The following is a 14,225-nucleotide window of genomic DNA, read 5'->3' on the forward strand; positions in this document are numbered from 1 at the left end:
TATTGTGAGCAGTTTGGGCCTGTATCTAAGGAAAGACATGCTGGTCTTGGAAAGGGTCTAGAGGAGGCTTACAAGAATGATCCCTGGAATGAAGAGCTTGTCGTATGAGGGACGGTTGAGGACTCTGGGTCTGTACTCGTTGGAGTTTAGAAGGATGAGGGGAGGATCTTATTGAAACTTACAAAATACAGAGAGGCCTGGATAGGGTGGACGTGGAGAGGATGTTTCCACTAGTGGGAGAGACTAGAACCCAAGGGCAGCCTCAAACTGAAGGAACGATCCTATAAAACAGTGATTAGGAAGATGGTGAATCTGTGGAACTCTTTGCCACAGAAGGCTGTGGAGACCAAATCATTGAGTGTCTTTAAGACAGAGATAGATAGGTTCTTGATGAATAAGGGGATCAGGGGTTATGGGGAGAAGGCAGGAGAATGGGGATGGGAAACAAATCAGCCATGATTGAACGGCGAAGCAGACCCGATGGGCCGAATGGCCTAATTCTGCTCCTATGTCTTATAGCCTTATCACCCTGCGGTTCGTGGGATCTTGCCCCGTGCAGATTGGCTGCTAAATTTCCTACATTACAGCTATGACTACACTTCTCCATTTTCTGTAAAGAGCTTTGAAGAGTGCAGTGAACAAAGAGCAAAGAAAAGTACAGCACAGGAACAGGCCCTTCGGCCCTTCAAACCCGTGCCGACCATGCTGCCCGTCTAAACTAAAATCTTCTACACTTCCTGGGTCCGTATCCCTCTACTCCCATCCTATTCATGTATTTGTCAAGATGCCCCTTAAATGTCACTATTGTCCCTGCTTCCACCACCTCCTCTGGCAGCGAGTTCCAGGCACCAGGCACTACCCTCTGTGTAAAAAAACTTGCCTCGTACATCTCCTCTAAGCCTTGCCCCTCGCACCTTAAACCTATGTCCCCTAGTAATTGACCCCTCTACCCTGGGGAAAAGCCTCTGACGATCCACTCTGTCTATGTCCCTCATAATTTTGTAGACCTCTATCAGGTCGCCCCTCAACCTCCGTCGTTCCAGTGAGAACAAACCGAGTTTATTCAACCTCTCCTCCTAGCTAATGACCTCCAACCAGGCAACATCCTGGTAAATCTCTTCTGCACCCTCTCTGAAGCCTCCACATCCTTCTGGTAGTGTGGCGACCAGAATTGAACACTATACTCCAAGAGTGGCCTAACTAAGGTTCTATACAGCTGCAACATGACTTGCCAATTCTTATACTCAATGCCCCGGCCAATGTATGCCTTCTTGACCACCTTCTCCCACCGGTGTTGCCCCTTTCAGTGAGCTGTGGACCTGTACACCTAGATCTCTGACAGTCAATACTCGAGTGGTTGTGAGAAGGACTGCATTTATACTGTACTGTGCTCAAGTGTGGGATTTGAACCCATAACCTTCTGACTCAGAGATATGAGTGCTCCCCACTGAGCCAAAGCTGACACATAATGATAATGTTGTTAAAAATAGATATATCCCGGCTCTATGAATAGTGAAAATCCTGCTGAGGCACCATTAGTCATCATTCTTCACAAAACCTTCATTTGTCACTGATTTTTACTTTCTATTAACCACGGCAAATTTTCAATTCACTTTTTAGTTCAGCATTACAGGATAAACCACTTAAAAGAATTAAATCTCATACAACAGAAGCTCCATTGAGAGCAACACTCAATATAACCCCAGGATGACACTTTAATATAAGTGGCAAAGGAACAAAAGGTTGTGGAGGATTTTAGAAATTGTTATATTTTATACAGTAATGTTATTAAAACCTGGGTTATGAAATGAAATGAAAATCGCTTATTGTCACGAGTAGACTTCAATGAAGTTACTGTGAAAAGCCCCTAGTCGCCACATTCCGGCGCCTGTCCGGGGAGGCTGGTACGGGAATCGAACCGTGCTGCTGGCCTGCTTGGTCTGCTTTAAAAGCCCGCGATTTAGCTTGGTGAGCTAAACCAGCCCCTATAATAATCACTTATTGTCACAAGTCGGCTTCAATGAAGTTACTGTGAAAAGCCCCTAGTCGCCACATTCCGGCGCCTGTTCGGGGAGGCCGGTATGGGAATTGAACCCACGCTGCTGCCTTGTTCGGCATTACAAGCCATCTGTTTAGCCCACTGTGCTAAACCTGCCCCTGTAAAATTGCTTAATGTCACAAGTAGGCTTCAATGAAGTTACTGTGAAAAGCCCCTAGTCGCCACATTCCGGCGCCTGTCCCAGGAGGCTAGTACGGGAATCGAACCGTGCTGCTGGCCTGCGTGGTCTGCTTTAAAAGCCAGTGATTTAGCCCAGTGAGCTAAACCAGTCCCTTAAGATGCATACAGACAGTATGACTGCTAGAGCAGTGATTATGGTGTTGTAAAAGTGAGGTTATTATTGATTTCCAGGTGAAGTGATCTGTTAATAGGTCGCGAGAACCATTTACTTGCTTACAAATAACTAGCTAATGGAATGTGGTTTAGGTCTGAACGGCTCTAGGGTGTAGCTAATTTATGAGTATTGGGTTAGATCCTGGCTAAACAAGTCAAGAGACATCTTGTAAGAAGAGACAAACGAATGCCTTATGCTTTGGGTACAGGTGATGTAGCTAATGGGAGGAGCCAGGTCTGTCTGGTGAGTCCGGAGGTTCTGGAACTCTAATCTTAACAGAAGTGTTTTGGTTTGGTTTTGTAAGTTACTCTTTCCAAAAATTCTGCACAGAGAAAAACAAGAACAACCCTGGCTGTTAACTTTATTCATGAGTGGTATTTAAAATACATTGGTTTGCTTAATTGGAATATAGTGGCAGGTTTAGGAAGTCGGTTGAGATTTTATTCTTTTACTCAAGAACTGTTGTAACCGCCAACTGTAAAGCTATTTCTTTGTTGCTACTGTGGTTAATTCGGTGTTTAAATTAAAGTTTTTTTTCAATGTAAATGATACCTATTGGTCAGTGTTATCATCCTGTGGAGCAGTAACATTTCCTCACAGTTTTAAAACTGCAAATAGTCATACACATAGTATGACTGCTAGAGTTGTGATTAAGTGGTCGTAAAAGTGAGATAATCATGGATTTGCAGGTGAAGTGTTGATAACCATTTACTCATTTACAAATAGCTAGCTAATGGACAATTGCTCATGTTTTGAAGGGCCCTTGGGCGGTGTAGTAATTAATGAGGGGTATTGTGTTGATTCTGGCTAAACAAAGTCGAGCGATCCTAACAATATACGTTTGAACTGGAAAAATCTGCAGGGTTATGGGGCACATTAAAAACGCTCTTTCAAAAAGGTTGGACTAAACGTGCTCCTCCTAGTGGTATTACTCTACAACAATAACTGCAGTTCTGCGGCATGATCAACAACTTGAAGGTTCATTCTTAGAGCAAACAGACCCGAGGGTTTGGAGGCCAACCAATATGATCCACCTCACATTGTTCCCACGGCCCAACGATCTCAGGACAGGAGCTGGTCTGTATGCGTGTCCAACCCCCACCCTAGAAATGATCATCCCAAGACCAGAATGGAGTGTAAAAGATCTTTAATCGCTAATTACAACCCTGATTGTGAGCGATTTGGAACTTGGGTTTTCAGTTGTGACCGGATAAGATTGGCGTTTCTGGCAATCTCGTCCAGTGGTATTTTTAAATCTTACAGGAACAGTCGGACTTACATTTTGCGTGCGCTGAAGACATCACTTTTAGTCATCCTATTTTTTGTTGTTTTAGAAACTTAAAAATAAAATTCCAATTAAGGGGCAATTTAACGTGGCCAATTCACCTACCCTGTTCACCACCCTGCTGAGCAGTCCTACCCTTATATACCCACCCTGAACCCATTATTCCGCACTCACCTTATTTCTAGACTTGCAAGACAATGCGTGCTCCATTCACTCATATTATGGTGAATCTGACTACACAGCTTTTTAAAAAAATGATTGTTTGTATTGTCGTTGTCTTTTACACTTGTCTAGCCTCTTGCCCATCCCTAATTTTGACTGCTCCTCCATTGGTCGCCTTGCCTTCAGGTGCCTGGGTTCAAGCTCTGCAATCCCCTCCCTACCTCACCATCCACCTCCAAGACGCTCCTCAAAAACGACCCCTTGACCAAGCTTTTGGGCCACTGGTTCGAATATCTCCTTGCCTGCAAATCGGATTAGAGAGCGTTGTACGTCCAAATCATAGCTCTCCTGATTTATTTTTTTTGCTCGCGAATGGGAGATGGGACGGGTGTTAGTAACAGTAATCTTTATTGTCACAAGTAGGCTTCATTGCAATAAAGTTACCATGAAAAATCCCCTAGTCGCCACATTCCGGCGCATGTTCGGGTACACAGTTAGAAAAGGGGCTGGTTTAGCTCACTGAGCTAAATCGCTGGCTTTTAAAGCAGACCAAGCAGGCCAACAGCACGGTTCGATTCCCGTACCAGCCTCCCCGGACAGGCGCCGCCGGAATGTGGCGACTAGGGGCTTTTCACAGTAACTTCATTGAAGCCCATTCGTGACAATAAGTGATTTTCATTTTAAGTGGGCAGCACAGTAGCATTGTGGGTAGCACAATCGCTTCACAGCTCCAGGGTCCCAGGTTCGATTCCGGCTTGGGTCACTGTCTGTGTGGAGTTTGCACATCCTCCCCGTGTGTGCATGGGTGTCCTCCGGGTGCTCCGGTTTCCTCCCACAGTCACAAAGATGTGCAGGTTAGGTGGATTGGACATGATAAATTGCCCTTAGTGTCTAAAATTGCCCTTAGTGTTGGGTGGAGTTACGGGGATGGAGTGGAGGTGTTGACCTTGGGTAGGGTGCTCTTTCCAAGAGCCGGTGCAGACTACATGGGCCGAATGGCCTCCTTCTGCACTGTAAATTCTATGAAATTCAGAATGTCCAATTCACCTAACAAGTCTTTCGGGACATGTGGGAGGAAACCGGAGCACCCGGAGGAAACCCACGCAGACACGGGTAGAAGGCGCAGACTCCAAGCTGGGTCCTTGGCGCTGTGAAGCAACAGTGCTATCCACAGTGCTGCCCAAGGACAGCCTATAATCTTCAGTGCTGTACACTGGCAATCTAAAACCTCCCAAGCCCCTCAAGATCTGGGGGCAGTGGAGGCGACACAGGGGGGAAGTGGGAGGTCTGATAGGGGCACCACTAAGAGGGAACCACAGGTTTGCGCCGGGAAACACAGGAGGGGGATTCCAGAGCTGGCAGAGGGCGGGTATTAGACAACTGAGGGACTTGTTTATAGAGGGGAGGTTTGCGAGCCTGGGAGAGCTGGAGGAGAAATTTGGGCTCCCCCCGGGGAACACGTTCAGGTACCTCCAAGTGAAGGCATTTGCCAGACGACAGGTAGAGGGGTTCCCCGCGCTCCCCGACAGGGGGGTGAGTGATAGGGTGCTATCAGGGGTCTGGGTCGGGGAGGGGAAGATCTCGGACATCTATAAGATTATGCAGGAGGTGGAGGAGGTACCAGTAGTGGAGCTGAAAGATAAGTGGGAGTTAGAGCTGGGGGAACAGATAGAGGACGGGACATGGGCAGACGCCCTGGAGAGGGTCAACTCGTCGTCGTCATGTGCGAGACTAAGTCTCATTCAATTTAAGGTACTGCATAGAGCCCACATGACGGGGACAAGGATGAGTCGGTTTTTCGGGGGTGAAGACAGGTGTATTAGATGTTCGGGAAGCCCTGCGAATCATGCACATATGTTTTGGGCATGTCCGGCACTGGAGGAGTTCTGGAAGGGGGTGGCAGGGACGGTGTCGAGAGTGGTGGGGTCCAGGGTCAAGCCAGGATGGGGACTTGCGATCTTCGGGGTTGGGGTGGAACCGGGGGTACAGGAGGCGAGGGACGCTGGAATATTAGCCTTTGCGTCCTTGATGGCTCGGAGGAGGATCCTGATTCAGTGGAGGGACGAAAGGCCTCCGAGTGTTAACACCTGGTTAAACGACATGGCAAACTTCATCCAATTGGAAAGGATCAAATTCGCCCTGAGAGGGTCGGTGCAGGGGTTTTCCAGGCGATGGCAACCCTTCCTAGACCTCTTGGAGCAGAGATAGAAACTGAGGCCGTGACAGCAGCAACCCGGGAGGGGAGGGGAGGGCGGGAGGGAGGGGGGAGGGGAGGGGGGACAAAGACAAAGGAAGTACGGTAGCGGTGGTGGCACGGGCAGGGCCTGCCCGAGGACGCTGCTAGAAATGATAAGTTGGTCTGACTGTCGTTTCGCCGGCGGGGGGGGGGGGGGACGCGCGGGTGGGGGGGGGCCTTTTTTTTCTTTTTCTTGTTAAGTAGGGGGGTTTGACTTTGTTTTGTTATAATTTAAATGTGAATGTAGGGGGGGTTAAAATGTTTGTATTTTGAAAAATTCAATAAAAATTATTTAAAAATAAATAAATAAATAAAACCTCCCAAGCACCGTAACAATAACTTGTATTGATACACCACCGTTAATAAGGAGGTAAATAGCCCAAGGCTGTTGTCAAACAGAAAAGGACATGGAGGCACAAGGAGATATTAGGATGGACGCCCAATATTTGGTCCAAGGGATAGACTTTAAGGAGCTTTTTAAAGAGAGACGCACGCTGACATTATATGGTTCAAAAATACATTCAGAAATAATCCCATGCCAGACACAAGAATAGGTAGTTTTCATTTACATAGGCAACTAGATTGTGATCATATCAAGTCCCCAGTAGCGTTTCTAGTAAAAGAGAGGCGAGGTGACAAGGGACAAAGAATAGAGTCACCAACCTTGAAGAAGAAGCCAACAGACTTCGGTTCAATATCCATTTGGTCACTTGTGGATTCACTCTCACTCTCTGGTCCATCTTCACTTTCCTCAGGGCCTTTTAAGGAAGATAGCGGTATCTCGATTAAACTAGTCCTTTTAACAATGGTGGCACTGACCTTCTTTCCACCATTAGGCTGCTCGTCCGTCTGCCCACCCGTCTTTCGAGGTACTATTGGCCCCACCGGCCGGAGGTTACCTTCACTTTCAAGGTCCAAGTGTGGCTCGTTAGGCCCCGCCGCTGAAGGTTCATTTGACTGGCCAGCAAGGCTCGCAATTAGTCCAACTGGCCTTTGCTTTGGGTGCATACCAGCGTCCAGCTCTTTATCATCGCTGCCGAAGCAAATGGAAGACTTGGTTTGAAGAAATTCGGAGAACTTGCGGAGGTGAGGTAAGGAGTCGACATTCTGCGGGGGGGTAAGGACGCGGGTTAAAGGCGTGATCTTCAGCTCGGCCGGCCGAGAGTGCCTCGGGCTCTTTGGAGGGGCCGAATAGGTCTTCTTCTGGTCAGACTGGGGCGAGCGGGTGCCAGAGGAAACCGGCTTGCGCGAGGGTGAGGGCAAGGGGGACGAAAGCTCAGCAGATCGGGACGGCTGGAAATCGCGCGTTGGCCGCTGCGAGGACGGTTTGGGGGCAGGGATTACCCAAGCCTGCACGGTTTTCTTCTCCATCAGCGTCTCTTGCTGTTGCGCCAAGCGCTGCATGTCAATCTGCAGAGAGGACAAGGCCGAATTGAGTTTGGCAACCGCGTTGTTATACTCCCCAATATCCGCGTCCACCTCTGGTTCTTTTGGGGATTCGGATACCCTTTGTTTACCATCTTTTTCTCCACTGTCCTTGCTCGGACTTTCCTCGTGATCTTTTTCCAACATTCTTCCATCCCTTCCCTTAAAATCAGGCTGCATTGGACTTTCATTTTCGTCCTCTTCGTCATCCTCAATTTTTGACAATCTTTCCTCCAGGGATAACTTCCTCTTGTCTTCATCCTCCGAGGCTCCGTTCTCCGGCTCCCCCCCTTCCTCTTTCTTCTTCAACTGCAGGAATGCGCTCTTCCCTAACCGCTGCCGGTGCTTAGCAAAGATAGCCTCAATCCTCTTCTTCTGAGCCTCAATAGCTCGTCGTTTCTCCTCCAGCCTAATCCCTAGTTGAGTCATCTCCGTGGCCAGGGCCTGGTTCTGGCTGGGGGTCTCCTCAGGCCTCTGAGCCCAGGACGCCATCTGCTGGTCGTTGAGGTCCGAGCTATCGGGCGTCGTCTTCTGGGAGCTGCTGGACTTGGAGTCGGACGGGTTGATCTTCTTCATCTTCCGCTCGGCAAAGCTGGTCATCTTCACGCCCGAGCCGGAGGAGGCCACGCTCTCGGCCTGCGAGCTGATCGAGCTGAGGCACGAGGTGCACTCGTCTTTGCTACCGTAGTCCTTCTCATGAGCAGGCCGCGAGCAGTCCTCCGCGTCGGAATCCAGGCTGTTGTCTCTCAGGACGGAGTCGTCGTCCCGGGAGTGGTTACCGTCTTCCGACAGAGCTGCTCCGCCGCTCAGCTGCTCCCCACCGGCCGCGAGAACCCCGGGCTCCTTAGTTGCGTCCGCGGACTTGGACGGAGGGTTGAGCTCGAGTTTGGACGGACTCGTCTTGGGTTTTAGAAAACTTTCCGACAGATCAGGCCGATGGAGGAAGAAGCCATCTGCCGCTCCCTCGGGGCGCAGTCTGGGTTCAAGTTTATCTGTATTATGAATTATTTTCAGCGCTTCTTCAATTGTTGGCAGCTCCGTGTAATTATTATGATCATCGATGACCCCATTTTGAACAGGCCTGTGGAGATCTTTCTCCATCACCTTATTGGGCAATTGCGATGCCTTGCTAGGTGTTCCCGGCGACACCACCGGCCCATTCTCATTGGCTAGCTCCTCCTTCCCCAGGTAACCAGGGTCCTCCGAAGAATTGCACACGGCTCTCGGCAGACAGTTTTGAGATCGGTAGGCGTTGGAAGCGAGGCTGTCCGAACTCACCGACCTCATCAAGCCGACAGGATTGCCCATGACGATGTCCACGTCGCTGTCTAAGCCGAAGGGAATGCTGAAGGACACGGCTTGTGACAATGGCCTGCACAAAGAAATAAATCAAGATCCACGTTACATTGGGTCGGTTGAAAGGTCGGATGTTACTTTTCAAGGCAAGACAAGTTGGATTTTGGTTACACAAAGGCCTGTCGCTATGGTCTGCTCTCACCCTCAGCCCGCGAACATCAGGAAATGGCCCCAGCAGTAACTCGTGGCTTTCTTAGCTCTCCAAAACCTGTGCCCGATAGATGCACGTCTGAAGGGGTGAAATGGGACAACGTGCGCACAGCATCAGCCATGATGTGATCGAATGGCGGAGCAGGCTCGGAGGGCTGAATTGGCCACTTCTGCTTCTGATTCCTAACATGCCACAACACAGGAGCAGCCCATGCGGACATTCAACCTCGACCTGCCATTGAAGAGGATTTCTCAGATAATCTACTTCAACTGCACATTGCTGCACCATATCCCTCAATTCCCTATTACAGTTCGTATCTGTTGCAGTAGCAAATGGGACCCCAGGGCGGCCCGATACAGGCTGCGGGACCCCGGGGCCGGCCCGATACAGGCGGCGGGACCCCGGGCCCTTATACAGGTGGCGGGACCCCGGGCCCTTATACAGGTTGCGGGACCCCGGGCCCTTATACAGGCGGCGGGACCCCCGAGCCCTTATACAGGCGGCGGGACCCCGGGCCCTTATACAGGCGGCGGGACCCCGGGCCCTTATACAGGTTGCGGGACCCCGGGCCCTTATACAGGTTGCGGGACCCCGGGCCCTTATACAGGCGGCGGGACCCCGGGCCCTTATACAGGCGGCGGGACCCCGGGCCCTTATACAGGTTGCGGGACCCCGGGCCCTTATACAGGTTGCGGGACCCCCGGGCCCTTATACAGGCGGCGGGACCCCCGGGCCCTTATACAGGCAGCGGGACCCCGGGCCAGCCCGATACAGGCAGCGGGACCCCGGGCCAGCCCAATACAGGCAACGGGACCCCGGGCCTGTATACAGGCAACGGGACCCCCGGGCCCTTATACAGGTTGCGGGACCCCGGGCCCTTATACAGGCGGCGGGACCCCCGGGCCCTTATACAGGCGGCGGGACCCCGGGCCCTTATACAGGTGGCGGGACCCCCGGGCCCTTATACAGGCGGCGGGACCCCGGGCCCGTATACAGGTTGCGGGACCCCGGGCCCTTATACAGGCGGCGGGACCCCCGGGCCGGCCCGATACAGGCAGCGGGACCCCGGGCCGGCCCGATACAGGCAGCGGGACCCCGGGCCAGCCCGATACAGGCAGCGGGACCCCGGGCCCGTATACAGGCGGCTGGACCCCCGGGCCAGCCCGATACAGGCAGCGGGACCCCGGGCCAGCCCGATACAGGCAGCGGGACCCCGGGCCAGCCTGATACAGGGAGCAGCACCCCGGGCCCGGCTAATTCATGGAGCCCGATATAGAGTTCAGTCTCACTCCCTGTAGTTGACGGGAATGATTTCAACTTGGGTCATTTTTAGAAAGAAAACGGGAGCTGGAAACATTCTCCTCGCAGCTAACATTTATGGCTGGGCCTGTGCCCTATTTTTTCTGATACACAAAAGTAGGCCATTTCTCACGGGGGTGACTGAATCTTAACAACAGAATGTCTCAAATTGCAACACAACTGTTGGGTCACTTCTGCAGGAAAAGGGGAACTAACATCAATCCTGCGCAGAGACATACAACAGCTCCAGTTCCTTTGGGCCTTGAAATACCATTGAGCTCAGTCCTCGACCCATCAATTAATAGCCATAGTGACTACTGATGTACAATTCACAGGCCCGACCCAGACCCGCTCCCCCACCCCCCCCCACCCACCCTAGAAGCCAACTCATTGTATCAAACACTTGCTCCACTGGAAATTCAGATTTGGAAATGGGGGAAGTGAGCAAACAGAATAGGAGGTCCTTCACACTGGGAGTAGAAACGAGGATACGTTCTTGAAAGTCTTGGAAAGGTTTAGAAGAGATAGGATGTATAATCATCTGGAAAGGAACAATTTGATCAGAGATAGTCAACACGGTTTTGTTGACTGGTAGGTCGTGCCTCAAAAACCTTATTGAGTTCTTTGAGAAGGTCACCAAACAGGTGGACGAGGGTAAAGCCGTTGATGTGGTGTATATGGATTTCAGTAAAGCGTTTGATAAGGTTCCGCACGGTAGGCTATTGCAGAAAATACGGAGGCACGGGATTCAGGGTGATTTAGCAGTTTGGATCAGAAATTGGCTAGCTGTAGGAAGACAGAGGGTGATGGTTGATGGGAAATGTTCAGCCTGAAGTCCAGTTACTAGTGATGTACCACAAGGATCGGTTTTGGGGCCACTGCTGTTTGTCATTTTTATAAATGACCTAGAGGAGGGCGTAGAAGGATGGGGGAGTAAATTTGCAGATGACACTAAAGTCGGTGGAGTTGTGGACAGTGCGGAAGGATGTGGCAGGTTACAGAGGGACATAGCTAAGCTGCAGAGCTGGGCTGAGAGGTGGCAAATGGAGTTTAATGCAGAAAAGTGTGAGGTGATTCATTTTGGAAGGAATAACAGGAAGACAGAGTACTGGGCTAATGGTAAGATTCTCGGTAGTGTGGATGAGTAGAGAGATCTCGGTGTCCATGTACATAGATCCCTGAAAGTTGCCACGCAGGTTGAGAGGGTTTTTAAGACGCCGTACGGTGTGTTAGCTTTTATTGGTAGAGGGATTGCGTTTCGGATCCATGTTGCAGTTGTACAAAACTCTGGTGCGGCCGTATTTGGAGTATTGCGTGTAATTCTGGTCGCCGCATTATAGGAGGGATGTGGAAGCATTGGAAAGGGTGCAGAGGAGATTTACCAGGATGTTGCCTGGTATGGAGGGAAGATCTTATGAGGAAAGGCTGAGGGACTTGAGGCTGTTTTCATTAGAGAGAAGAAAGTTAAGAGCTGACTTAATTGATGCATACAAGATGATCAGGGGATTAGATAGAGAGGACAGTGAGAGCCTTTTTCCTTGGATGGTGATGTCCAGCACGAGGGGACATAGCTTTAAATTGAGGGGAGATAGATATAGGACAGATGTCAGAGGTAGGTTCTTTACTCAGAGAGTAGTAAGGGCGTGGAATGCCCTGCCTGCAACAGTAGTGGACTCGCCAACATTAAGGGCATTTAAATGGTCATTGGATAAACATATGGACGATAAGGGAATAGCGTGGATGGGCTTTAGAGGGGATTCACAGGTCAGGGCAACATCGAGGGCCGAATGGCCTGTACTGCGCTGTAATGTTCTATGTTCTATGTTGAAATGGTGCAAAAGTGCTGAAATACTCAAATGGCAGTCTCAGTGAATCAGCAGAATACCCAATAGAAGGCCATTCCACCCATCGAGTCTGCACTGACCCTCCGAAAGAGCATCCTACGTAGGTCCAAGACCCTGCCCCATTCCTGTAGCCCCAACTAACCTTTTGGACACCTTAAGGGGCAATTTAGCACGACCAATCCAGCTCACATGCACGTCATTGGATTGTGGGAGGAAACCGGAGCACCCGGAGGAAACCTACGCAGACAGGGAGGGAAAATGTGTAAACTCCACACAGCCAGTCAAGGTCGGAATTGAACCCGGTTCCCTGGCGCTGTGAGGCAGCAGTGCTAACCTCTGTGCCACCAGGCCGCCCAATTTCTTGCCGATAGCAGCCAGAGTGAAACGTTCAAGTGGTGGAATACAACTTGGGGCCTACATCACAGGACATGTTGAACATCACCATTGCTACCGCTTGCTCCCCTATCCAAAAATTACCTCTTTAGCGGTTTCTTCGTCCATGACTTTCCAAAGGAATCAACTTGTGACATTGAGGTAGAATGATTCAGCGCACCTGAGAAGAAATATTCAGAGATGGTTTAACACTTCGATATAATAGAGGAACAGGTCGAAAGACAATATTTTTATTTGTTCCCCTCCCCTCCACCCCCTTGGCTAGGTATGATGATTGAAAGATGTTAGGAAAATTGGATTACAAATGTAGTGGGCAACTTAAGGGTCAAAAGGCTGGTCTGGAATTTAATGTGTTTGTTTGAAAAGAATTCTATCCTGAGGGCTTGGGTCGTTTTAGCAGCCAGCAGGTGACATGGAAGAAGGAAAGTGTTTTTCAGTCTGGGCTAATGCGTAGTGTTTATCCCTGGAGACAAGTTGTTTTTCAGCTTGGTGGTGGTGGGGGGAGGGTGCAGGGTGGAGCCATGGAAGACAGAAAGACATTTTGAAGGCATCAGAGAGGCATTTAGTGGGGAAACCTTGGAGAGAGGAGTTGAAGTCTGATCTGCCTGATACGGAGTCCATAATTCTCCCACAGTAAGATGGATCGAGAGCTGTATGTTTCTTTTCTTGTTCATTAATGGGATATTGAGTAGCAGTGTTTAAGGTGTAAGCTGTTCTGGTGTGAAGTTAAAAAGTTTAATATTGTAGTTACAGTAAAGTTTTGTTTAAAAAATAACCAAGCCCTATTCTTTTCATGCAATCGCTCCTGGAGTGAATCATTCTTCCTGCATAGTCTTAAAAATAACCTTAAATAAAAGGGATTTTGGTCCAGTATCCCAGCAATTGTCGAGATCATGGGCGGGATTCCCTCAGCCCACACCGGGTCGGAGAATCGCCGGGCCAGGCACGATGAGCGCGATGCTGTCCCGACGCATGCGCAGACCCACGCCGCCGTGGGTCGCTCCAGTGCCGTGCTGGACCCCTGTAGGGTAGAGGATCGCGACAGGTAGCGTTAAACTCTCCAGTTTTTACGACGGCGTCAACACTCTGCCTTCAGATGGGAGAATCCCGCCCCTGGTCTGGGATCGCAACACTAGGTACAGTGGCATTACAGTTATTCTATTGTAATTAACCCTCTTCTTGACAATCAAGTCCAATCCAATCTGGCAACTTGGTGCATGCTGTGGATTGGATCAAGAACTAAAACAGCCCTTAAATTTGGCCCGTTCCTGTAATCGAACCATTCTCTGACATGCATTCAGAAACCATTGCTTTTTAAATAAAAAGGACCACACACAGATCCACGAGCTTTAATCAAAAATAGGCTGCGAGTTCCAAACGTTCAGAGAGATTATTATAAATGTGCCAAAATGCACAAGCTCGGGTTTCATGACTGTGGTGTATTCAAAGAATTTCTTCAAAGTAACATACTTCGAGGGGTAGTAATTAAGAAAAGTTCTCAGACATCAGCATCTAGCATGCTCACGTCAGGGTCTTCCAGCTCAACATAATAGATGTGCGTCTAATGGGAGTTACAGGGTTCCATCTCGGGATTACAGACTGCAATCTCCAATGGAGAATCAATCACTACTGCTTCATGTTAAGCTCACTTTAGCTCACACCCACGAAGAGATACCAATGT

The 14,225-nt window shown here is 49.8% G+C and overlaps 1 protein-coding gene across 5 annotated transcripts in view; it reads right to left on the reverse strand.

Moving 5' to 3' along the window:
- camsap3 (calmodulin regulated spectrin-associated protein family, member 3) overlaps positions 1–14,225 on the reverse strand; it is a 210,047-nt gene that overhangs the window by 29,598 nt on the left and 166,224 nt on the right. For 4 of the 5 annotated variants that reach the window (XM_038785074.1, XM_038785073.1, XM_038785075.1 and 1 more), the window contains 2 exons: positions 12,629–12,704; positions 6,740–8,873 (listed from right to left, as the gene is read on the reverse strand). In XM_038785074.1, coding sequence (XP_038641002.1) covers positions 6,740–8,873; positions 12,629–12,704 — 2,210 coding nt within the window. The remainder of the gene's footprint in view (positions 1–6,739; positions 8,874–12,628; positions 12,705–14,225) is intronic. The other variant, XM_038785076.1, reaches the window with a different exon arrangement.

Source organism: Scyliorhinus canicula, chromosome 25, assembly GCF_902713615.1.
Source record: "Scyliorhinus canicula chromosome 25, sScyCan1.1, whole genome shotgun sequence".
Taxonomy (NCBI): domain Eukaryota; kingdom Metazoa; phylum Chordata; class Chondrichthyes; order Carcharhiniformes; family Scyliorhinidae; genus Scyliorhinus; species Scyliorhinus canicula.